Source organism: Rhinopithecus roxellana, chromosome 5 (genome assembly GCF_007565055.1).
Source record: "Rhinopithecus roxellana isolate Shanxi Qingling chromosome 5, ASM756505v1, whole genome shotgun sequence".
In the NCBI taxonomy this organism is placed as follows: Eukaryota; Metazoa; Chordata; class Mammalia; order Primates; family Cercopithecidae; genus Rhinopithecus; species Rhinopithecus roxellana.
In genome coordinates, this window is record NC_044553.1 from 97,113,937 (window position 1) to 97,141,706 (window position 27,770).

General features: G+C 36.5%; 1 protein-coding gene across 6 annotated transcripts in view; it reads right to left on the minus strand.

Moving 5' to 3' along the window:
• The window catches only part of LRFN5 (leucine rich repeat and fibronectin type III domain containing 5), a 312,634-nt gene that overhangs the window by 13,838 nt on the left and 271,026 nt on the right, over nt 1–27,770 (minus strand). For 5 of the 6 annotated variants that reach the window (XM_030930918.1, XM_030930915.1, XM_030930917.1 and 2 more), the window contains one exon: nt 2,294–3,698. In XM_030930918.1, the coding sequence (XP_030786778.1) occupies nt 2,294–3,678 (1,385 nt within the window). In that variant the 5' untranslated portion in view covers nt 3,679–3,698. Of the gene's footprint in view, nt 1–1,762; nt 1,955–2,293; nt 3,699–27,770 lie in introns of all 6 variants that reach the window. The other variant, XR_004057363.1, reaches the window with a different exon arrangement.

The window sequence follows — 27,770 nt, forward strand, 5'->3', positions numbered from 1 at the left end:
TATTTTCTTTACAAATCTAATCCTTTTTTAATGCCGTCAACACTTGGACCCCATTATGTTTTTATCTATAAATGAAGATAATGAAAACATATAAGTAATATTATCCTGGAAACATGAACAAGGCAAGTCTGTTGACCAGAGCATAAATCCCTCATTCCATTTTATGCTACTGCAAATTTTCATTGGAGCACAATTTATAAAGTATAAGAGTTTAGGTGGTGCCCAAATCTAATATCACCTAATTCCAGTGATACTTTCACTGCTATGGCTCATGCCTGTAATCACAGCACTTTGGGAGGCCAATGAGGGTGGATCAATTGAGGTCAGGAGTTTGAGATCAGCCTGACCAATATGGTGAAACACCATCTCTACTAAAAATATAAAAATTAGCTGGGAGTGGTGGCAGGCACCTGTAGTCCCAGCTACTCGGCAGGCTGAGACAGGAGAATTGCTTGCACCTGGGAGGCAGAGGTTGCAGTGAGCTGAGATCGTGCCACTGCACTCAAGCCTGGGCAACAGAGCAAGACCTTACCTTAAAATTAATTAATTAATTAATTAAAGAGTTTATAGACATCTTTGAATCTACTACTTTCTAAAAGTTTCTTGTTGATGTCTATTTTCCTCTGTTCCTTCAGTAGCAACTGAATATAACCTAATTTATAATTAAACAATAGGCATTACTAAGCATTTTGTATACATTAAAATTTAATCTTTACAATGACCTTATGAGACAGGCATTATCACTATTTTACAGATGACGAAAAAGGTCAGGGATTCAAGAAATTTCCTCAAGGTTTAACCAAATTTTACTTGTCATTGCAGGAGTAAAATCCCGGAATTTGGAAAATCAAATCTGGCTTATTTCACAGAGCTAATGTTTAAAATATATATAATATCCAATAGCTACAGAAAAGTGTGGGGTGGGGAGGGGTATTTGTCATCGACAGTAGTCCATGCGTTATGTGAAGAGCCTGGTATGACAAGAGCAAATTACTTAAAGTTAATATACATGTATCATAGTCCACATCCCCATATATTTAGTGATGAAACGATCATTTCTCACTTGTAATAATGAGGAATTGAAACTCAGCCAGGTAGAATCCTGCCCCGGGTTGATCACATGGCTAGCCAGGATAGGTTTAATTTTGCCTACTAGTCCATGCTTTAAAAAAAAAAATTACTCTCATTTCCATACAGGAATGAAAATCAATTATATTGAATAATTCACCTGGGTACATAGGAACTGATCTCATCTGATTTCTGAATATCTTAAACAGAATATATATATATATATATATATATGTATGTATATATAATATGTGTGTGTGTATATATATTATATATATTTCAAAGCCATGGTTTTGCATCATTTCCCAGGGCATAGTAAGTCTCTCACAAGTGAAATTATATGAAAGGGTAAAAATATGTCTTTTTAACAGAAAATTGGACAAGATGTGACTATAAATCAATGAGGCTGAACTTTAGAAAAACATACCAGAAATTATTTAGTAGGTGCAAATTCCCCATCATTATCCTTACTTGGATATTACATACCTAATTCCAGTGATACTTTCACTGCTCAAATTATTTATAATGTTTCTTTTTGGAACTCTCTTAGAACCAGTACACATGAGACAACACAACCACACACACACACACACACACACACACACCCCTTAATCACTCAAAAAATCAGTCTCATTATTTTATAGTTACATCCTATTTTTGACCAAAAATGGCAATACCCATCTTGATCACCCACCTTATTCACAAGACTTGACTCCAAATGGCTTTTGCTTGTTTCCAAAATTCAAATTCACCCTCAAAAGACGAAGATTTGCCACCACTGAGGATATTCAAAATAGTATGATGAAGGTTCTAAAGATAATTCCAAAAGTGCTTTGAGCAATGGCAGCATCATTGGGATAATGGTATAGCCTCCCAACATGACTTCCTTGAAGGAAAGAACACTCATGTGGATGTGTAAGTTCTGGTATGTTTTTGAATTTTTATTATAAATCAGTCTTGTTCTCTGATAGTCACATCTCTTAGATGAGGGGGAAAAAAAGTAAGTAAGCATAATATTAAATATAAGTTGAACTCTCTAAAAATAATACCATTCAAAATATCTCCCCACTTGTATTACCACCTTTTCCAAAGCTTACACTATGCACTTTAAAATACAGAATTACAACACAGAACAGCACTGCCAATTAGAAAAAATCAGTAGTACATTAACAAGTTCTACACTAAGATGCATGGTAAGTATATAAATTTGCTTAATTTTTCTTACCTGTAAACAAGGGTGTCATCATAAGTACCATTGTACTGGATTTGAAACATACGTATTCCAGGGATATTTCTTTGAAAATTAAATTTAAGTAGTGCCGTTGATGATGTAGCTTCTGCCACCACAATTTTATCTTGACTCAATTTAGTATCACCATTACTACTGCTTGTATTAGACCCTGACTTGGTAGAAGTTGAGATATCTGAAGAACCAGGATCAGGCTCATGGATATGGTTTGTACTGTTTAGTAAGTGAGGGAGCTTAATTATATGAAGATCAACTATTTGTGTTGCTTCCCCAGCAGGATTGGAAGCAATGCAGGTAAAAGCACCTGTATCCTTTACAGTAGTTATAAGAATGTCAAGTGTTCCGTTATCATACACCAGAGATCTTGTTGCATTTGAAATAAGCTTTCCTTCCGGAGAAATCCAGTGAATTGCAGGCTCAGGGTCTCCCCTGGCTTTGCACCTCAGTGTTGCCCTTTGTCCCTCCAGGACTCTCATCTCATGTGTATGACGAGTAATGAGAGGAGGCTCACACAAAAACTCTTCTTCAGGAATTGACCAAAAGTAGCGGCCAGTTAAAAGTGGAGGAGAAGCACAGGTCTCTAAGTCATCTTCTCTGGACAGACGCCGCAACCACAACAATTCACAATTGCAATGCAAGGGGTTTCCACCAAAACTTAATGCAAAAGTAGATGGGCTTATGATTCCTGAGGTTGCTAGTACCTGAGCTCGCTGAAAGAGAGGGTCAGGTGGTAGCTTCTGCAATTTATTTGATGTCACATCTAACCGAGTCATCTTGTGCAAATGGGAGAAGGTCCCCTTAGGAATGTTATCAATCATATTGTGATCCAAACTAAGGGTATGCAAGCTAACCATCTTCTCAACAGCATCCCAAGGAATGGTTTCTAGATTATTATAGGACAGATCCAGTTCCTCAAGGGCGAAGACATCATCAAATGCTGTAGAGGAAATTAAAGTCAGCTGATTGTTATTGAGTATCAAATGATGAAGATTGGAAAGACCACTGAACATATCATTTGTAATTTTAGTCAATCTGTTGCTATTCAAATGCAAAGCCCTCAAATTTCGTAGGTCAGCGAAAGCATGAGGTGTAATAAAACTTATTGTATTCCTGGATAGAGTCAGGTCCACCAAGCTGGTCATATTGGCAAAATCTTTCCTTTTAATATTTGTAACAAAATTGTCTGCCAACCGCAGTTCCACAGTTCTTCTGTCAATGTTTGGTGGAACAAATAAAAGCCCTTTCTTGGCACAAAGGGTTGCAAGATTAGGAGACAAAATCTGACAGACACAACGCTTTGGACAGATCTGAGCTTTCACTGCTATGCCAATGAAAAACAGATAAAAAAGAATTTTTTCCATTGTAGATCAGATTTAAGAGCCTGTAACAGAAGACACAAAATAGAATGTTAGCATCCAATGATTTAATTCATATTCATATTCCTACTAAAATAATATTTGTATGCAATGTAGAATAGAGAAATAATTTCACTTGTTTGCTTAACAAGTATTAATATTTATTCTGTAGTAAAGGCCATAATGGGCAATAGGGATGATTAATACACCATTGATAGTTTCATGGGATTTAAAATCAAGTGAGAAAAACAAAGCAGTCAAAAGATTATTATAACTCTGCAAACTAAGTGCCATTTTTTAAGTATGTCCAGGGTACTCCATGGGTGAACCAAAATAGATATATGGCTGAGATTCTAGGCCTGGGAGTTTAGGAAAACATACCCTAGACCCTGAAGGACATTTTGTTACATAAAGACGTCTAAAAAATTAGAGGCATATTTGAAGTTTTGTAAGTAGGTCAATTCAGTAGCCTAAATGGAAACAATAAAAAATCAATATTTGTTAGCTTGCAGCATGACCTTGAAGACAACAAATTCTTGATTAATTTTTTTTAACTTTACAAACTATCTTGACATAGATCAACCTTCACTTTTTTATTTTTTTATTATTTTATTTTATTTTATTTTATTTTATTTTATTTTTTGAGATGAGTCTTGCATTGTTGCCCAGGCTGGAGTGCAGTGGTGTGATCTTGGCTCACTGCAACTTCCACCTCCCAGGTTCAAGCGATTACCCTTCAGCCTCCCTGAGTAGCTAGGATTACAGGCGCCTGCCATCATGTCCAGCTAATTCTTGTATTTTTAGTAGAGACAAGATTTGTCATGTTGGGCAGGCTGGTTTCGAACTCCTGACCTCACGTGTTCTGCCCACCTCAGCCTCTCAAAGTGCTGAGATTACAGGCATGAGCCACTGTGCCCAGCCAATCTTCACCTCTTAACTGAAAATGCAAAAATCTTATGCTCAAAAATAAAGTTGAATGCTAACCACAATAGCTCTGAGTTCCCTAAATATTAAAATATTTTATTCGTTATAAATGTGAATTTTTAAAGATAATTTCTGGGAAGCAGCCATCAGTGGTTTCACTTAACAGTATGTTCAACAAGATATTATATTCAGTTTTCCTTCTTTTAAAATCTTAACGAATGTATATTTATCCAAATTTAATTTTAAATAAACACTTTGACAATTTTAATTTTTCTGTTTGACCTTGTGTATATGCTATTGAAATCAATCCTCAAAAATAATAATAGCATATATGTGATTAAAAGTTCTCATATGTTGCATCAAGTTTTCTTCTCTTTTTTTTTTTTTTTTTGAGGCAAAGTTTTTCTCTGTCACCCAACCTGGAGGCTGGAGTACAGTGGTGTGATCATGGCTCACTGCAGCTTCGACCTCCCCAGCTCAAAGGATCCTACCACCTCAGCCTTCTGAGTAGCTGGGACTACAGATAAGTGCCACCACCCTAGGGGAATTTTTTTGTTTGTTTGTTTGTTTGTTTTTGTTTTGAGACAGGGTTCAAACTCCTGAGCTCAAGCAATCTTCCTGCCTCAGCCACCCAAAGTGCTGCGAGTACAGGAAGGAGCTACCTTACTCAGGCTGTTGCATGAAATTTTAAAAACCATGGGTGAAAATAGCTGTAGAAAATCATACATGTTTTCAATTTAATATAAATATGAAATCATCCTGGAAATATCATGCCTAGTTTTCTAATTAAAGCATATTTTATGACTTTTAATTATTTAATGCCTTTTGTAAGGTAAAAGCCTCTGATAGCAATAACTTAAACATATCCTTAAAATGACCCCAGATTGCAGAGGCACCTGAATGTGTGTCCTGAGACACGGAATCCAGGAGTGGCCAGTCCAGAGATTCATTCCTTGTCTATGAGAAACATCTGAGCCCCCAACCTGTCCAATGGAACACGGGCTGTACAGGGGATTAATGCCCTGAATTTTGGGTTATGGAGGCTGCCAGGTGGAGATCGTTAAGTGGTGGGGGGAGCTTGTTAAATGCTATATAAATTGCAAGCACTTGTGGTTTTCCTGACCAGCCTGCCACCACTGGACTGTACGTAAGGCAGATATATTGTCCAGCCTGCCACCACTGGACTCTTCCCTGTATATAATCCCCTAATCAAACCCCATATCTCACTTGCTGGCTCTGGGTCTCTTCTTCCGCTTCTTGAACCTGGATCCTTCCTACTGAGGTTAAGAGGTGTCCGGCACAACACCTATTTGATGCCATATGAAATGTGATCTAGTTAATAAAAATGATCATTATCAACAAATAAAGATATAATCTTCTGTTCATTACTAACTGGTATTAAACTAGCCTTTCCAAAATAAGCATTAACAAATAAAATTACAAAAATATATAAAACAACAAGTTTTAGACATTGGAAATGAATAAATACAGAACCGTGATCCTTGAGATAGTGAGTTAAAAACGAATTCTATAATTATCCCCGGAGACATTTTCCAAATCACAGCACAAGAAGGGGAAACAAGGCAACGTATGAATAGTCTTGTTAAACTGAAAAGACAAAGATTGGAGAGCAGAGAGTCTCAGGTGGCTTGAATTTGTGGAGCAGTGTCCTAGCAAAAAGAGAGTTATTGAAGAAGAGCTCTGGTAATCTATGTAAGTGGAGGCAGGGTAATAGGTACAAACCATGCTGTAATACTGATAAAAAGGGATGAAAGGAAAAGGAACAAAAATCCAACGACCTGTGGAACGATGTTAAGAAGTCAAACATATATGTAATTGCAGTATCAGAAGAATGCTGTTAGTCAGAAATATATTTAAAGAAATAAAAGCAAATAATTTGTTGAATGTTATAAAAAAAATCTATAAATCCAAGCTCAACACAATGAAACCATACCAAGACACATCATCATCAAATTGCAGATAACCAGAGGAAAAGTAATCTTACATGTAGGCATAGAAATAAGACAGGATTACAATAAGGTAAGGTAAACAAAACAAAAGTAACTGCTGACTCCTCACTGACTTCTCATTGTAAATAAAGTGAGATGGAAGATAATGAAAAACATCTTTAAAGTGCTCCATGAAGAAAGGAAAAAAAAACCTAGCCAACCTAGGTTGGATATACTGTCATAAAAAGATTTGGAAACAGGTAAGACAATTCCCAAGAGAAACACCACTTTCTCACTTCATAAAAAAACACACACCAAAGGCATGTATAAAAAAGTAAAGGAATAGCCTGGTGCTCCATGAAGGGAAAATTATGATTATATTGAAGAAACTTGCAACCCTTATAGATAAAGGACTAAAGCCCACACAGCAACCAGAATGAACCATCTGCGGATATGTATGCAATATTTTTGTTGCATTTTAATGTGTTTATAAATAGTATTTCTGGAATAAATATAGAAAGTAATAAGAAACCATCACTGTCGTCCTAAGGAAACAAAATAAGCTGGATAAGCTACAAATCATATTTTTAAAAATAGTAACATTATAACCTTTGGAATACAAATAAACTTAAAGAATCTAACTTCCGGCCGGGCGCGGTGGCTCAAGCCTGTAATCCCAGCACTTTGGGAGGCCGAGACGGGCGGATCACGAGGTCAGGAGATCGAGACCATCCTGGCTAACACTGTGAAACCCCGTCTCTACTCTAAAAAATACAAAAAACTAGCCGGGTGAGGTGGCGGGCGCCTGTAGTTCCAGCTACTCGGGAGGCTGAGGCAGGAGAATGGCGTAAACCCGGGAGGCGGAGCTTGCAGTGAGCTGAGATGTGGCCACTGCACTCCAGCCCGGGCGACAGAGCGAAACTCCGTCTCAAAAAAAAAAAAAAAAAAAAAAAAGAATCTAACTTCCAGAGGTGACAGTCCTTGATAAAAGGGAGGAAATGGCTGGGGGTGGTGGCTCACGCCTGTAATCCTGGCACTTTGGGAAGCCTGGGGGCGGGGAGTGGGGGTGCAGATCACGAGGTCAGGAGTTCAAGACCATCCTGGCCAATATGGTGAAAACCCGTCTCTACTAAAAATACAAAAATTAGCTGAGCGTGGTAGTGCACACCTGTAGTCCCAGTTACTGGGGAGGCTGAGGCAGGACAAGGGCATGAACCTGGGAGGTGGAGGTTTCAGTGAGTGGAGATCATGCCATTACACTCCAGCCTAGGTGATAGAGCAAGCCTCCGTCTCAAAAAAAGAAAAAAAGGAAATACATAGCTGTTCTCTACTTCCCCCACCAACAAAATAGAAACTAGGACATGCTATCTATCTGACATAACTTGGGATAAAAGGAATCCTGCCTACGTTTTACCAAACTTTTAAGAATGCATTTGTGGTTGGATATAACAAAATAGAATCCACAAGAGGCCCAATAGTAACAGTGAGAAAATATTAACACCTATCTCATTCTTGTTACCTTCATGAGTAACAGAAATATTATCTTAAAAAAAATATGGGAATAGAGAGAGGATAGAGATAATTTCTCTCAGATACATGTTATTTTCAGATGAGAAAAAAAATGAGGAAGGAAAGGAAAATTGAAAGAAACATTTCGGGCAAACTTGCTTTTCAGCTTGGAAAGAATGGGAAAAATGCAGAGGAACTGGAAGAAAAATACAGTACCTCAGGGATTTCATCTATCAGGATTGATGGAGGGGTGGGAGAGCTCAGTCCCCTTCATCTGCCTACAAATACTCCTGATTTTAACGACAAAATGCCTGGGTGACATTGGGCAGCTGAAAAATCCTTCCTAGAGCTTCCTAGAGGATATCTCCACCTTTTAGACTATGGGTAGCTGTAGCCAAAAGAAAAATAAAAATGCTAGGGGTGAGATTTGAGATAAAAAAGTTCTGCTAGGCCACCAACAAATCTGGCCCCAGAGCTCTAAAGCAGGGTGGTGAGGCCTCCAGAAATTTGGAGATCAAAAGATTCATCTGTAAAATAGAGATAGATCTCCAAAACCACCGTAGGGCACAGATCTCAGGTCTTACTAAATAGGAAATTCCCAGACATGTAAGAATTCACATAAAAACTTGAAGAAGCAAGAAAAAGTGACCAACATTAAAAAGGAAGTGATTAATAGAAGCAGATCCAGAGACATCGCAGATATTACAATTACCAAAGGAAGCATAAAATTACTATAATAAAAATTCTAACATGTCTACAGGAAAAGATGAACATCACGCATGATTTGATGGGAAATTTTAGCAGAGATGTGAAAAACAATTTTTAAATGTATATGATCTAAAATACGAAAATACCTTTATAATAGAAGATTGGGCAGAGCAGAAGAAAAATATAAAAGTAACCGAAGATAAATTAATAGAAAAAAACTAAAATCAGATTTAAAAAGCCTGAAAGAACAGAACAGAAAGTATTAGATCTGAGGGAAAAATATTTGAATGATTAATATTATCATAATTTTAATCCCTCTCAGAAAGAAAGAGAGAATGGTGCAGAATAAATAGTAGAAGTAAAAATACCTGAAAAGATTCCAGACTTGATGACATTGATAATATAAAAAGACCAATGCAGCAGACAACCACCTGGGCACAAAAGAACAAATGGCTGAAATCCAAATATAAAGATAAAAATTTATTAAAAGAGGTAGAGAAAAAGGTATTGCATGAGTGGAGAATAACTGTATAATTTACAACTGATTTTTCATCATAATTAAGGTCAAAAGAAAATGAAATAATATATTTAAAATTTATAAAGAATAAAAGAATATACTCTAGAATTTATATCCAATAAAAGTATCCTTCAAAATGTATTAAAAAGTATTTACAGCTAGGCAAAATCTAAGAAAAATTTATCTCATATTCTGTGCAAGATGTAACAACAGCAGTTCACCAATATAGAAGGAAAAGAGAAATAATGAACCCAGTGGGAAAATAGAAAATCATTGCCAAAGTAGTAGACTTAATCCTAAACTACATCAAAAACTTCAAACACGAATGGGATGTAAAAGTTAAAGGCAAAGATTTTTATCCTGCCTAAAATAATCAGGCCATCCATGATGCATTCAGAAAAATGCATGTTGAAAATAAAGATATGAACAACTAAAAGTAAAAGGCTGAAACAGATATGTCATTAAAACACTGAACATAAAAAGGTGATGTGGCTATACATTAGAAAAAGGCAAAAAGTATATCAGAGATAAATATGGGCATTTTATAGAGTAAAAGGATCAATTCATCAAGAAACCACGAAAACATTGAATGTACACGAACTTAGCAAAAGAGCTTCACAATACATGAAATGACACATGACAGAAAAAAGGGAATTTAAATCCACAGTTACAATTGGAGATACAAACTCTTCTCTTTCATTATTAATTGATAGAATAAGCTGAACGAAAAGAGAGAGCTGTAGCTATAAAAGATTTACACAGCACTATCAACAAACCTGACCTAATTTACAATTCTAAAATACAACTTCAATAAACAGATAATAAACATTCTATCTAGATTCTCATAGAACTTTAGCAAGGCTATTAAATTGAAATTAAATTAAAATTAAATTAAATGAAATTAATTAAGTTGAAATTAAAGTATAACAATTTATGGTATAAAATGTAGTGTGTTTGAATTGTTCTGGTAATTCAGACTAAATATATTATTACAAAGAAAACATGATTTAAAATCAGTTATCTAAGCTTAATACCTAAGAAGCTAGAAAAGAAATATAAACCAGAGTAAATAGAAGAAATGAAACTATTAGAATGAGCAGAAATGTACAAAATAGAAATCAGACCAAAAAATAGAAAAAATACATAAAGTCAAAAGTTGCTTTTTAGGAAAGATTGAGGGCCAGGCACGGTGGCTCATGCCTGTAATCCCAGCACTTTGGGAGGCCAAGGTGGGCAGATCATGAGGTCAGGAGATCAAGACCATCCTGGCTAATACGGTGAAACCCCATCTCTACTAAAAATACAAAAAATTATCCAGGCGTGGTGGCGGGCGTCTGTAGTCCCAGCTACCGGGAGGCTGAGGCAGGAGAATGGTGTGAACCCAGGAGGCAGAGCTTGCAGTGAGCCGAGATCTTGCCACTGCACTCCAGCCTGGGCAACAGAGTGAGACTGTCAAAAAAAAAAAAAAAAGTTGATAAAATTGATCCCTGCAAGATAATTAAGAAAAAACGAGAGAAACCAATAACTGCCAATGAGAAGAATAAGAAAATACAAAATTCCCTGTCATACCAATATGTATACTCAATACTATAGATGAAATGGACAAATTCATTGAAAAATGCAAATTACCAAACTACTAATAGACAAAAATGTATAGGAAACAAGATATATAGAAAATGTAAACAATATCACATTTGTTAAGGAAACTGAATTCAAAATCAAAATCCTCTCATAAAGGTAATTCCAGATCAAGGTGGAGATCTAATTGTCCACCTATCTATCATAATATAAACTTACAATATATGATCAAGTATGTATATAATTTAAACATGTAATATATAATTTTATATATAACAATATAAATACACATATACAGAAAGAGAGAGAGAGAAATAGAAAGAAGGAAGACAAGGAGAAGATGAGGAAAGCAAAGGTGGTATTTGTGAGTATTTGGGGATCTGAGTAAAGGGTATATAGAAATTCTTCATGCTATTCTTGCCACTTTTTAGTAATCGTGAGTAGGAGTAGGTGATTAAACTTTTTTTTAAGAAAAGGAAGTAGTGATTTTTCATTATGTTTCTAAATATTTGTTCCAAAGGAAGAAGAATATATAAAAGGGCACATTATCTGTAGTTAATCAAAATTTAATCAAATTTTAGGAACATAAATATTCTTAATTTTGCATATATGTTCAATGAGGTGATTCCATTGCAACTTAAATTATATTTTCTATTTCATAGCTTGATTTACTTTTTATCATCAGGCAACATATATCCATCACTACAGATATAGTAATTTAGAAAGTAAGAGTAAGTGTGGAATAAAATCTAGACAACTCCCTTAAGTCCATCTTCTATTTGAGACCTCTAAGTAATGAAAAAAAAATCATATAAATTGTGATTGATGACTTTTCACAAGTTATTTGGATAAGGTGAAGATTTCAAAGTTTATTAAAAAATAGGAGGTAAGACCTCATGTAAAGAAGCATAGTTTTCATTTCCTACAAGTTCACAAACTGATCCTTGACATATTTATTGTATTAATACATAACCTCTTTAAAAAATCAATGTAAATGGAAAGTCAGAATAGCTTTCCTACTTTTCTGGAATTAATAATTTAAAAATTCATAAATATGAAACATACTATCTATATTTTTAATCTAGTTAAGTAAAGCCATTTCAAGCACGATCTGTCTATTGCTTTCTCCAAATAGTTAAATATAAGCAACATAAACAAGTTTTTGTTAAATATTCGAGTGGAACTGTAACTCGACAAATAGTGATGCAGTTGTAGCTCTTTAGATAATATTTACATATCATCTTATTATATGTTATTTGAAGCAAATTTTGTTCAGACAAAGAAGAGTCTATTACACATAAGCTGAAAAATGATTTTCCATTACTATATCCATGTTTCTGTCATGGCTATTACATAACATATGCTTAAGAGTATCAGTACTTATTTGGGAACCAGGATGGAATATAAAAGCTAATTTAGATTTCACAGCCAACTGAGAGTAGAGCCTATTCTCTGCAGAAACCAGTATAGTAGCAATTTATATGCTGAGTTAAAGGAAAGCTATTGGGCTTCTCCGTAGCTACCTTGCCATCATTCAGTAGAACTCTATTAATTCAATTAGTGCCCCTTCGTCTCAACTAATGCCTGGGGACAAATATTAATGTCTGTTGATATTGATGAGCTTTTGTAGGATATGTTAAATGGCTACAGTATTGTAAAGGATATTTTTTAATATAGCTGAGATGTTGAAATGCCTTTAATAGTTTTATTTCAAATATTTTGGGTTTTCTGTCTAACTTTTTTTCTAGAGAGACTATAAATGCTAACATTTTAACTTCATTTTTCATTAAAATACATACTAATATTATTATTGAGCCTATAAAATTCAGGCCTCAAAATATTATATATATAACCTAGAACAATTACATTTTGGTATTTGATTATAATAGTCACTAGTAATATGGCTAAGTACATTGAATGTAATAAATTATTAAAATTCACCCACGCATCAATTTATTTATCCTTTCATTAATATTTTCAGGAAGATGTATTTAGCAACTGCAACATATAAAAGGTGCATTGCAGGAAACTACCAAACTTAGAGAGTTAGGATCTGTGTAAAACAGGTATTTAAACAATTAAAATAGATGGCCAACTACAAAAATGTTGACTTATTATACTTTGATATTTAAATTTGCATAGTCCTTACTGGTTTCTGAGTTCTTAATATAGTATCCTGTAATTTTTGTTCTCAACATGTGCGTGTGTATATCTATACACACACACACACACGTATTTTTACCATGATATAAATTTACATAAACATTATTTGCATAAATTAACTCCACATAAGAGACCAATTACTTATACAAACCAAACAATGTTAAAAATAATAGTTATCATTTATTGAAGATAGGCAAACACAAAGTAAGTAATAATTTCTTTATTTTATAGATGAGGAAACAAAATTTGTCATGATCATGCCCTCTCTAACCTGTGCCTTCTCTAACTTGTAGATATGCAAATATTCCAGACATTCATTGCTTTCTAAAATTGAGGTGAAGGCTGCATAAAAAGATGTTTTATGTCATTTTGACAATTTATTAGCAAGGCATAGTATTCTGCACCCGTCATCCCAGGTATTCAGGAGTCTGAAGCCACAGGATAGCTTGGGTCCAGGGGTTCGAGGCTTCAGTGAGCTTTGATCACCCCACTGCACTTCAGCCTGTGCAACAGAATGAGACCTTGACAGAAAATAAAATAAAATAAAATAAAATAAGCTTATTCAATATATGTTAATTTTGTTAGCTTACATTAGAAAGCTAAAATGGACTTGCTATACTATGTACTTATCCCAAATTCTATTTAATACTTGCACAACCGCATATAGTTACTTTATTCCCATTTTATATGATAAAACTGAATTTAGGAAATGAAAGCGATGCTCTCACAGTCGTAAAGAAAGTAAACAAAAGGTAGTTTTAAGAGAGAGACAGATGGGGGGTGGAGAGAGAGAGAGAGATCGAGATCTATTTCCCAAAGCCATGTTCTTCCTATTATGCTAGGTTGCTAGTGGTAAATATTATTTATATTGTGTTTTTCTGATTATGTAGAACTTTCATATAAAGGATTTTTAATTCTCACATTGTAAACAATGACACTTTACATTCTTTATGTCATTTACTCGTTTATTTTATTTGTCTCTCTTTAAAATCAAATTACATTTTAAAGGTGCTAGCAGATTATTGTGGTCGTTAACCAAAAAATGATTGTGATGAGTGTCTCAATTGATAGAGGTTGTTTAGCCAAAGTTTGAGGATGCTTCGGGTAAAAACACAAAGCATAGAAGCATCTGTATTGTGCACTTTTCCCAAGAGGGTTTTGGAAACTTCAGTATTTAAAGGAGAAAGAGCAAGCAGGAGGGATAAAAGAGAGAGCAGGTAGGTAGTAAGGAAAATGGTCAGATTCTTGTGAGACTCTGATTAGTGCTCAGTAAACCTATATTTTACACGTGAAATGGAGTAAAAGAAAAAGACAATTATGCATTCCTCTGGTGTTCAGTATGTCTACATTTTACATAAAATATAGGAAACATGAACAAATACAATAGAGAAAAAGTCAATTACGCATTCTTCTATGGGTAGGTGGAGGAATGATTTCTGATCTGCTCTTGTCCTGCACCTGTGAAGATAAACTGGTAATTGACATAGTCAGGGTGAGATAAAACAGAACTTGGGTTTAGCACTAGTTTACAGAGGGGTATATCTCCCTTACATGTATTCATATGTATCTTTCAGGTTACATATGTATTCTTAAAGATTTAGAAGCTTACAGGGAATTTCCTCATGAGAAATGTTTGAGGGAGGCCAGCTGGGTAAATATGTGGCCTATTGTGGGAACCTGATTTATGTATGAAGTCAGGACCCAGGGTTGTGATATAACAGCTCTCTTTTGGGGAACAAAAGGAAGACAGTATTGCATGACTCAGTTTCCAACCTTAATTTTCCCTTCAGCATTATGAGTTTGGGGTCCTAAAGACTCTTTTCTTTCACATAATAAAGACATCAGAACAATTTGGGAGGCAACCAAAATGACACACTTAACTAGTCATTCATTTTCCTTTGCTAAGTGAAAACATGACTGAAGTCACCCAAATACTTTAATTCACAATGCTAAGTTTTAAGTGTATAAATTCTACCTCATAGAAGAGGGTGATTTCTGTGTGTAAAGAAAGCTCAGTATTCTTTAATTGGTATGGCTTGAGTTGTCACCTATCTTGCCTACTCAGAAATCGCCCTATAGAGACTCTGTGTGATATTGGGAACCCATGGATTCTACCAGTAAATACTACCTAGGAACCGTAAAGGTAAATGTATTCTTTCTTGCAGAAAATGGCTTGGGGAGAAAAAGCAGCCTAGAAAAGGCCAGTGCTAAGAGGCTGTGAAGATTCCCTACAGTGCTGGAACAGCCGTAGTTTGGAGTTGATTCAGCTGGCACAGGTGGCAATGGTTCCCTAAAATGAATTTTTGTTGATCATGAGAATTTCCTATGCATGTGCAGAAATAAGTGGGAAATATTTGGGAAAGGGGAGTGATGTGTGTAGAAAAGAGGAAGATAATTTATATATAAAACTTCAATTAATTAAAACAGTAGTACCTCCAGAAGATAAGCACAATTAATCTGGGGAGTAGATGGTTATTTGTTGATATGGTTTGCCTTTGTCCCCACCCAAATCTCATCTCAATTTGCAGTTCCTACAATCCCTACATGTCATGGGAGGGACAAAGTGGGGGGTAATTGAATCATAGGGGCTGTTACCCTCATGCTGTTCTTGTGATAGTGAGTGAGTTCTCATGAGATCTGGTGATTTTATAAGGGGCTTTTTCCCCTTTTGCTCAGCACTTCTTGCTCCCACCATGTGAAGAAGGATGTGTTTGCTTCTTCTTCCACAATGATTGTAAGTTCCCTGAGGCCTTCCCAGCCCCACTAAACTGTGAGTCAATTAAACTTCTTTTCTTTACAAATTACCCAGTCTTGGGTATGTCTTTATTAGCAGTGTGAGAATGGACTAATATATTCATTTAGATAAATAATTTGATTATCCACTTTGTTTGTGAAAAGTACATTCCCCAGGGCATTGCTTTTGAAGGTACAATAAAATAAGGACAGTCAAATTCCTCTACTTGATAAAGTGTATTATGAGGAAGAGGGGAAAGGACTCAAGAAAGTATAGCAAAGACCAATATTCTATATTAAATGTCCATAGGCATGTAGCTTCAGATAAATAAGCAGAGTTGTTACCTTTCAGTTACAGACTATATTGTTGCTGTGATATTGCCCTGTTGCTCCCTATCAATGTCAAACCTGAAGATGTTTGCCTCAACATATCTGTGCCTTTTAGAAAGCATCCAAGTAAAAAGATCTTGAGTTCTACACCATTGATTAATGAGGAATCTAAATCTCAGTGAAGGTCAGAAGGCATTACTAGGTATCTAAGATTCCAACCTGAATTTAATGCCCTAGTTCTCTTTCTACTGCATCTCATTGCAGGATAATTAGGCTTCAATGGTCACAGGAATTAGGAAAGGTTCATACATTGAACATTGCCACAAATGTGAAATGCAATGAAATCATCTTGCTGCTACCTCAGCACAGTAGATGATCCCTGTTTCTTCCAATTTCCGAGAATATAGTAGCCTCTTTCCCAGAATTCACCTTGATTTATGACAGCCTGACATAAAAAAGGTTATAATACAAATTTGAATGCTATTAACTGGTGTTTCAAATCTAATAAATGATTTATTACTTTATTCAGTTTTCTCTTGAAATTCTGAAAGGTGAATCTCTGAGCCATAGAGATGTCATACTATCCACTGTATTTCAGTTTCCCTAGGGTATTAGCATTTTTTGTAACGATAGTCCCTGTGGTTATATCGGCTCGGTTGTGCTGTTGCCATAGCAATTAAAGAAACACAATAGTAAAGCAATGCAGAAAGAATGATCATCAGTATAGAGATGCTGTATGACAGAATTCAGACATCTAGAAATGTGGAAAATTCTTCAGAAATAATTTCTTTTCATATTATTAGGGCATTGAGGTAGCCTAGTTATCACTTTCAGAAAATCAAATTGAATAGCTGAGTCTCTGTGAACATGAAAAATGGGAGAAGGCATACCCACATACAGAAGGAAGAAAAGTGAATTTACTAGGGTATAAATACTAAGTATGTGTGTGGGTGGAAAGTTCCGGCAGTACTCCTACAGAAATATTTTGACAAACTAACACCATATGGAAGATTTTATATCACTGAAAGCAATCTCTCTCTCTCTCTCTCTCTCTCTCTCTCTCTCTCTCTCTCTCTCTCTCTCTTCTCTCCCTCTCTCTCTCTCTCCCCTCTCTGCTCTCTCTCTCTCTCTCTCTCTCCTCTCTGCTCTCTCTTACTCTCTCTTCTGTGTTAGGAAAATGGAGGGTTAAGAGTATTTAGTACATTTTATTGTATTTTGGGAAGTGCACTCTGCTCTTCTACTCCTAAAGAAAAATGTAAGAAAGCTCTGCATTAATTGTGTTTCGGTGATTTGAGTTTGTGTTTCCTTCAAATCCTGCACTATGCCTGAAAATAGGATCAAGATGTAGTTTTTTCCACCTATTGTAAATATAAACTCTTTAACAAAATGCCTGGCCCAGGACAGATCCTCCTTCAGCAGCAGCAGCAGCAGCAGCAGCAGCAGCAGCAGCAGCAGCAGCAGCAGCAGTCATTATTGCAGCAGTGTAGTAAGCAAGAACAATAAAAATGTGGAAACAGCCTATTACCAATTTTAGGGTGAACAATGCTACATCAACTCAAAGAATTTTAAATCAAGCCATTAAAATGTTTATGACTCATAAAGAAGTGGAATTTAGACAAATGTTTAGTGGAAAAACAGAATAAACTATCATATATAATTTTTGTGTATGCAAATCTATACACATATCTGTGTGCACACTTATGTGCCTGTGTTATGTGTGTGTATGAGAAAGCACTAGTTGCATTTCCAATATCCACTTGTCCCTTCTTTATAAGAACCTAATTTTTACCTGTTGCACTGCCCAGAATGAAGTTTGTTTTGTAAATTGTGCCTTCCAATGATACATAAGCGAAAATGTTGAGAACTTCAGAACAGGCTGCTTACAAGGAGATAACTGAGATGGTATCTACCCTACTTGTCCTGTGCTGTTTGCCTTCTTTAGAATTGCAGTTTAAATATAACGTGTGGAACTCTAGCAGCAAACTGGGACATTAAGGTGACCTTGAAGATGAGAGTCATGAGCAAGGATAATAAGGAGTCATTCCTAATTGTCTTGAATTTGCTCTACCAGCCCTGGATTACTCTTTAACATGTTTAAACTACTACTATTTTGAAAAGTCTGTTATTTATAGCCAAACTAATTTCACTTGGTTACAGTATGATTTTAAATCATTAAAGCATCAAATATGAATATGCTAACATGTTTAGAAAAAATCATAGCAAGCATTCAAGTCTATATGTCTATAGATACTTTAGATACTTTTTATGTGTAGATCTTTTCTGTAAAGTTTTCAAAAAGTTAAGAGTAACTTGGGTTGTTTTAATATTAAATCATCCACATTAGCGATTCGGCATAGCCATAAAAGTTCTCTACTAATTGAGAAGTTTTTGACAGGTGTATCTCTAAGCTGTAACGAAATTACTAAAAACAAATATTATATGATGATTACAGTGAGTAAACACATTTAGCCTACATCTGTCATCTATCAGCAGACAGGCGCTGTTCATTCAGGCTCTGAAGCATTTCTTGATAGTAAGTTAGATAGTTAGGTGAAATTTTTATTTCAAGCCAGCTAAATAAATTCTTATTTTAAAAAAGCCATTGAGCCCACATTCCCTAACCATAAGAATGTAAAATAATAATAATAAAAAGCTTTCCAACCTGGTTATTGGTTACATATGTGGACTAAGCCAAGTGTTGGTTAATGTCCTCATCTTTGGCTTGGGTAAAAGAGCAGGTAGAGTAATGTTAATTAGAATGCAGGAAAAAAAGTTAGAATGTGCTAAGAGATAATAAATTAATTGGGGTAATCTATTTTTGAAGGTAACTTTCTGGTTTAAATCAGGGTGGGAGAGTTGTTGAAATAAACAGGATACTGGTATTAAATAAAATCTGTGAGTAGAAAACCTTGGAGGATAGATATGGCTGCTTTGCAGACAATAAGTATGTGCCATTTAAAATTTCTTGAGAGAACCCCATTGTATAAATTTGGGAATTTTTTTTTTTTTTTTTTTTTTTTTTTTTTTTGACGGAGTTTCGCTCTTGTTGCCTAGGCTGGAGTGCAATGGTGTGATCTCAGGCTTACTACAACCTCCACCTCCCGGGTTCAAGAAATTATCCTGACTCAGCCTCCTGAGTAGCTGGGATTACAGGTGCCCACCACTACACCCAACCAATTTTTGTATTTTTTAGTAGAGGTAGGGTTTTGCCATGTTGACCAGTCTGGTCCTGAACTCCTGACCTGAGGTTATCTACCTGCCTCGGCCTCCCAAATTGCTGGGCTTACAGGCATGAGCCACTGCACCTGGCCTAAATCTGGGAGTACTTTTTACTGTTATTTGTTATTATACAAAATAATAATTACTTTTGATTTGATTATTATTATTATTATTATTATTTTCATTTGTTAGTTGGCTATTGGTGCAAGCATTTCTTTTTTAATGACATAAATCTAGTATCTACTTTTGTTCCTAGGATTTAAAAAATAGAATCAGATGGTTTTTACGTAAAGTCCCATCCCACATTTTCTTCCAGTTTTTAAAAGCACCTATTCCTAGCTGAGAATATCAAGGCCCAAATATTTATCAGATATGATTGGAATTTTTCAAACCTTAAAAACTGGCATATACAACCTAAATATGTACTGGTAATCTAGTATTTAGGTGACTTATAATATACCTGGTTGGTTGTAATATAACACAGTCATAAAAAATCTTTGAGAGTTGAAAATAATGATAAAATATGTTACAATGTATGTTGGCATAATTTTAAGATGTCCTTGTTATTGCTACTCCCTGGTGTATACGCTTTTGTGTAATCTTATTCCATTGAGTGTAGTTAAAAGCTTTAACTTCCAATCAATATTATATGTCAGTAAAAAAGGCAGTTTGCATATGTATGTACAACTCCTAATTATTTGACTTTGAGTTAATAAAAAGAGGGTTATTGATATGGTTTGGCTGTGTGTCCCCACCCAAATATTACCTTGAATTGTAATAATCCCCACGTGTCGTGGGATAGACCCACTGGGGGTGGACTTTCCCTGTGCGGATCTCATGATAGTGAATAAGTCTCATGAAATCTGATGGTTTTGTAAAGGGGAGTTCCCCTGCACATGCTCTCTTGCCTGCTGCCATGTAAAACATGACTTTACTCCTCATTTACCTTCCGCCATGATTATGAGGCCTCCCTAGCCATGTGGAACTGTGAGTCAATTAAACCTCTTTCCTTTTAAATTACCCAGTCTGGAGTATGTCTTTATTAGCAGCAGGTAAACAGACTAATACAGTTATCTTGGGGGATGTCATATTGGGCGAATCATTTGACGGAAGGTCTTTCTCCCGAAGTTAGAGACTCCAAACAGAAGATTCCCTCTCTTAATTGCTGGCTTTGAAAAAACAAGCTGTCATAATTCTATAGCAGTGAGAAAATGAATTTTACCAACAACCTGGAAGAGCTTGGAAGTGAGTTCTTCCCTAGTTAGGTCTCCAAATGAAAACTCAATCAGGCCAATACATTTATCATAGCCTTGAACAGAAGACCGAGCTAAGATGGGTTTAGATTCCTACTCCATGACAACTGGAGATAATACATGTGTACTGTTTTAAAGCTTCAGTCTTTATTAATTTCACAGCCATAGTAAACTAATAAAAAATATTTAGATTAAAAATTGAGCTAAAAGTCAAATGTGCACCATGGTCACAATTATTGATATGGTTTGGCTGTGTCCCCACCCAAATCTCATGTTGAATTGTAGCTCCCACAATTCCCATGTGTCATGGGAGGGACCCAGTATGAGGTAACTGAATCATGGGGTGGGTCTTTCTCTTGCTGTTCTGCTGATAGTGAATAAGTCTCACAAGTTCTGATGGTTTTATAAGGGGGCATTTCCCTGCACAAGCTCTCTCTTCTCTGCTGCCATGTAAGATGTGTCTTTAGCCTTCCACCATGATTGTGAGGCCTCCCCAGCCACGTGGAACTGTGAGTCCATTAAACCTCCTTTTCTTTATAAATTATCCAGTCTTGGGTACTTGTTTATCAGCAGTGTGAAAACAGACTAATACGACTATGTAAAAAACTAAAACTAAAATAATACTCAATGTAATTTTGATTTCAACAATGTCAGGCTAGATAATTTGGATACCTCTTTAAGCTGAATGAAATACTAATAAATTTTTTTTTTAAAACAAAGGTGCATAAAGTTGACATGATGAGGAGTAGTAGATTGACATTTAGGAAACATAAGATGCCATAGACGTAAACTTACATCTTAAAGACAATTTTGTTCTGAGAGCTTTTTCTGATCATGAAAATACACACTTCCAAACAAACCTGTGGTGTTGTACAGGTGCTCAGGAGACATGCAAAAAGTGTTTTCCTTTCAGCAGTGTCATTTGTGATAATGTCAAACTGGAAACAACCAAGCTGCCCATTCAGAGTAGAAAAGAAATATAAATTGGAGAGAACAAGAAAATACTATAAAGCAATGGAAATGAACCACTCTAGCAGTAACATGTTGCTTATAAGCATAATGTTGACAAAAGAAAGACAAAATGAGTGAATACTCTAGACTCTATTTATATATAAATTTCAAAACTAAGGACATATTTAAATGGCGACAGAATCATAACTAAGAGCAAATTAAGTGATTAACATAAATGTGTGAATTATGTTTATTTGCCAGTGAATGGATGGAATGTAGTTTCCATGGGACATATAGGATTTGAAGTTACTGGCATGTTCAATTTCTTTTCTTTTTTTTTTTTTTTTTTGAGACAGAGTCTCGCTCTGTTGCCCCAGGCTGGAGTGCAGTGGTGCCATCTCGGTTCACTGCAAGCTCTGCCCCCCAGGTTCACGCTATTCTCCTGCCTCAGTCTCCCGAGTAGCTGGGATTACAGGCACCCGCCACTACGCCCAGCTAATTTATTTTTTCTTTTTTTTTGTATTTTTAGTAGAGACGGGGTTTCACCATGTTAGCCAGGATGGTCTCGATCTCCTGACCTCGTGATTCACCCGTCTCGGCCTCCCAAAGTGTTGAGATTACAGGCGTGAGCCACCGCACCCGGCCACCATGTTTAAGTTCTACACTGAAAAGGAGGCTGCATGGCAGTCATTTTATAATTACTGACTGTACTATACATGTGTGTTTTACGCACTTTTCGGTATGAATAATGCATTTCACAAAAATGTTTTAAATGGCTAAAAATATTGAAAAGTATTCAGTGTGTCCTGAGACTAGTAATGGCCTGTACTCAAATGCTTCTTCTCTTTTTGGCTAATTAGATACTGCTAATGCAGTGGAAGGAGTCAGGGAGGAGAGAGATGTCTTCTAAAGACATTTTATGGCCTACACTCCATTCGTACCATGCATCAGTAGGTGGTGGATTGTCGGAGAACAGTTATTCTTATTTATGTACCCTCTGGAGAAGCCAAGTTTTAAGTACTTATTCAGGTTTTGTTAGATGAGTAAATGACTACTAACACTATTATCACTACTAAAATTTGAAATGGAAATAGTCTGGCTACCACCATTCTTTCGTTGCTTTCTTTGTGTTGGTGCTAAGCTTGAGGGAGCATGATAATTAAAATGCTACTCAATATGGTAACTTTTTGTCCTAAAGTTCTAGTTCCTTTACATATTCCATTGTTCATTCTTTCCACTGGCCAAATATTTAGAACCTTCACATCTATTATTTAACACGTAGTCAAAACCTTAAGAAAATACTAAAAAAGTAAAGAAAAGTTAACTTTTATGAGCTTTTGAAGGCCTAAGTCTTGGAGAAAATGTTTTTACTGTATCTTATCCCACCTAGTTTGCTGCTGCTTTTTGTTTGCTTTTCTCTGCCATAGAGGAGGGTGATTAAAAAATTGTGGCCTGGAGAAAAAAGTACAAAAACAACAACATACATATGGATAGCAACTCTATGGTGAATACAAGTGAAACATATTTATAAATATATAGCGAAACATTAATGCTTTCTAGGAGTCAGGAGATCTGTCCTACACTTTCTGTGTGATTTCCTGGAAGATCCCTCCCCCACAAAAGTTTTTTTTTTTTTTGCAATTATGGCAAACAGAGACAAAGAAGAAATGAAACAAATATTCCCAGGTAGCGTAAGACAAAGAGGGAGGCTATGAGAGAGGGTAGCAAGGAAGTGAGAAAAGGTGAGAAGTGACAAAAAATAAAAAGTCTGAATGATGAGATTTTTTTCAGCCAATTTTTCCCTAAACAAAATGACAGAGATATGATGGAGATAAAATACATAAGCAGAATGTAATATGGAGGTCGGCTGTGAACTAAGAATCAGCTGGGATGACGTACACATTAAGCATCAACACCAGTGTAAACTAACATTTAATACATGCCACCCATCCTAACCAAAACAAAACTTGATTGGCAGTCTGGTAAAATAAGTGGAAAGAATTAAAAATCATGTTGAAATAGGTTGAAATATAGAGATTTGCTTTATGTAAAACATAAATCTCTTTTCATAAGCCAGATATTTGAACTAAAACCAGGGCATTAGGATTTTAACCATGTGCACGCATGCACACACATATCCCCGCCGCCCCCGCCCCAACCACCCCACACTCAGATATCTGTATGTATATAATACATCAACTAACATTTAAAATGACACTCTTATGTAGGTATTATAATAGCTTTAAAATATAGGTTCCAAGAGTCTAAGTAAATCACCAAGAGTCAAAGAACTATTGAAAATCATAGCCCCCTTCCAAATATACATATTTAAATCTAAAGTCTATATTCCTATCCAGTATGTTTTATTACCTTCATTGAAAATAGTCTCATACTATACTTCTACTGCCTTATGGATTTAAGGAGGCTGGTCTTAAAGTAATGTATATAATTAAAGGTTATGTCAATAACCTTTTCAGTGTAGTTTTGGAAGATAGTTCTTCGTGATTTGTAGACTGTCTATCTCACTATGTAAGATAAATTACATTGACAACTACATAAATAAGAGTATGCGGTCATATAATAATATGATTCAATATTATGTAGCTAATAATAGAATCTAGGTCATATTCTGGATTCATTATTCAGAATTACTTGTGGGAGACAACACTGATATGTCTATGTTATTGTTTAGAGATTAAGTCAACTGTGTGTTAAAATCAGGTATATTCACTTTGTCTCTTAAATGCAACTTGTTAATTATGTGATGATTTAAAATTCTGTGATTTTTCTCTATAAAAGAGCTTTCCTGTTTGGTTGTTCCACATAAGGAGTGATATAAAGATAAAAATCAAACAAAATGGTACAAGGCTTTTCTCCTTTCTTATATAATAATATAAAACTGCATGGGGTTATCAGGGTAAGTTGAAGGAAAGGCAACTAAGCAATAAGACCAGGGCAGGACATTCTTAGCAAGATGGCCAAATAGGAACAGCTCCAGTCTCCAACTTCCAGCACGAGTGACACAGAAGACCAGTGATTTCTGCATTTTCGACTGAGGTACTGGGTTCATCTCACTAGGGAGTGCCGGACAATCAGTGCTGGTCAGCCGCTGCAGCCTGACCAGGGAGAGCTGAAGCAGGGCGAGGCATCCCTCACCTGGGAAGCGCAAGGGGGAAGGGAATCCCTTTTTCTAGCCAGGGGAACTGAGACCCACAACACCTGGAAAATTGGGTAACTCCCACCCCAATACTGCGCTTTAAGCAAACGGGCACACCAGGAGATTATATCCCACACCTAGTCGGGAGGGTCCCATGCCCACGCAGCCTCCCTCATTGCTAGCACAGCTGTCTGCGATCTAACCGCAAGGCAGGAGCAAGGCTGAGGGAGGGGCGCCTGCCATTGCTGAGGCTTAAGTAGGTAAACAAAGCTGCTGGGAAGCTCAAACTGGGTGGAGCTCATAGCAGCTCAAGGAAGCCTGCCTGTCTCTGTAGACTCCACCTCTGGGGACAGGGCACAGCTAAACAACAACAACAACAACAACAACAACAAAAAGCAGCAGAAACCTCTGCAGACGCAAACGACTCTGTCTGACAGCTTTGAAGAGAGCAGTGGATCTCCCAACATGGAGGTTGAGATCTGAGAACGGACAGACTGCCTGCAAAAGTGGGTCCCTGTCCTCTGAGTAGCCTAACTGGGAGACATCCCCCACTAGGGGCAGACTGACACCCCACACCTCACATGGTGGAGTACACCCCTGAGAGGAAGCTTCCAAAGTAAGAATCAGACAGGTACACTTGCTGTTCAGCAATATTCTATCTTCTGCAGCCTCTGCTGCTGATACCCAGGCAAACAGGGTCTGGAGTGGACCTCAAGGAATCTCCAACAGACCTACAGCTGAGGGTCCTGACTGTTAGAAGGAAAACTATCAAACAGGAAGGACACCTACACCAAAACCCCATCAGTACGCCACCATCATCAAAGACCAGAGGCAGATAAAACCACAAAGATGGGGAAAAAGCAGGGCAGAAAAGCTGGAAATTCAAAAAATAAGAGCGCATCTGCCCCTGCAAAGGAGCGCAGCTCATCGCCAGCAACGGATCAAAGCTGGAAGGAGAATGACTTTGACGAGATGAGAGAAGAAGGCTTTCAGTCCATCAAACTTCTCAGAGCTGAAGGAGGAATTACGTACCCAGCACAAAGAAACTAAAAATCTTGAAAAAAGAGTGGAAGAATTGGTAGCTAGAATAATTAATGCAGAGAAGGTCATAAACTAAATGACAAAGATGAAAACCATGACATGAGAAATACGTGACAAATGCACAAGCTTCAGTAACCAACTCGATCAACTGGAAGAAAGAGTATCAGCGATTGAGGATCAAATGAATGAAATGAAGCAAGAAGAGAAACCTAAAGTAAAAAGAAGAAAAAGAAATGAACAAAGCCTGCAAGAAGTATGGGATTATGTAAAAAGACCAAATTTACGTCTGATTGGGGTGCCTGAAAGTGAGGGGGAAAATGGAACCAAGTTGGAAAACACTCTTCAGAATTTCATCCAGGAGAACTTCCCCAACCTAGTAGGGCAGGCCAACATTCAAATTCAAGAAATACAGAAAACGCCACAAAGATACTCCTCGAGAAGAGCAACTCTAAGACACATAATTGCCAGATTCACCAAAGTTGAAATGAAGGAAAGAATCTTAAGGGCAGCCAGAGAGAAAGGTCGGGTTACCCACAAAGGGAAGCCCATCAGACTAACAGCAGATCTCTCGGCAGAAACTCTACAAGCCAGAAGAGAACGGGGGCCAATATTCAACATTCTTAAAGAAAAGAATTTTCAACCCAGAATTTCATATCCAGCCAAATTAAGTTTCATAAGTGAAGGAGAAATAAAATCCTTTACAGACAAACAAATGCTTAGAGATTTTGTCTCCACCAGGCCTGCCCTACAGGAGACCCTGAAGGAAGCCCTAAACATGGAAAGGAACAACCGGTACAGGCCATTGCAAAAACACAGCAAAATGTAAAGACCATCGAGGCTAGGAAGAAACTGCATCAACTAACGAGCAAAATAACCAGTTAATATCATAATGGCAGGATCAAGTTCACACATAACAATAATAACCTTAAATGTAAATGGAATAAATGCTCCAATTAAAAGACACAGACTGGCAAACTGGATAAAGAGTCAAGACCCATCAGTCTGCTATATTCAGGAGACCCATCTCACATGCAGAGACACACATAGGCTCAAAATAAAGGGATGGAGAAAGATCTACCAAGCAAATGGAGAACAAAAAAAAAAGCAGGGGTTGCAATCCTAGTCTCTGATAAAACAGACTTTAAACCATCAAAGATCAAAAGAGACAAAGAAGGCCATTACATAATGGTAAAGGGATCAATTCAACAGGAAGAGCTAACTATCCTAAATATATATGCACCCAATACAGGAGCACCCAGATTCATAAAGCAAGTCCTTAGAGACTTACAAAGAGACTTAGACTCCCATACAATAATAATGGGAGACTTCAACACCCCACTGTCAACATTAGACAGATCAACGAGACAGAAAGTTAACAAGGATATCCAGGAATTGAACCCATCTCTGCACCAAGCGGACCTAATAGACATCTATAGAACTCTCCACCCCAAATCAACAGAATATACATTCTTCTCAGCACCACATCACACTTATTCCAAAATTGACCACATAATTGGAAGTAAAGCACTCCTCAGCAAATGTAAAAGAACAGAAATTATAACAAACTGTCTCTCAGACCACAGTGCAATCAAACTAGAACTCAGGACTAAGAAACTCAATCAAAACCACTCAACTACATGGAAACTGAACAACCTGCTCCTGAATGACTACTGGGTACATAACGAAATGAAGGCAGAAATAAAGATGTTCTTTGAAACCAATGAGAACAAAGATACAACATACCAGAATCTCTGGAACACATTTAAAGCAGTGTATAGAGGGAAATTTATAGCACTAAGTGCCCACAAGAGAAAGCTGGAAAGATCTAAAATTGACACTCTAACATCACAATTAAAAGAACTAGAGAAGCAAGAGCAAATACATTCAAAAGCTAGCAGAATGCAAGAAATAACTAAGATCAGAGCAGAACTGAAGGAGATAGAGACATAAAAAACCCTCCAAAAAATCAATGAATCCAGGAGTTGGTTTTTTGAAAAGATCAACAAAATTGACAGACCACTAGCAAGACTAATAAAGAAGAAAAGAGAGAAGAATCAAATAGACGC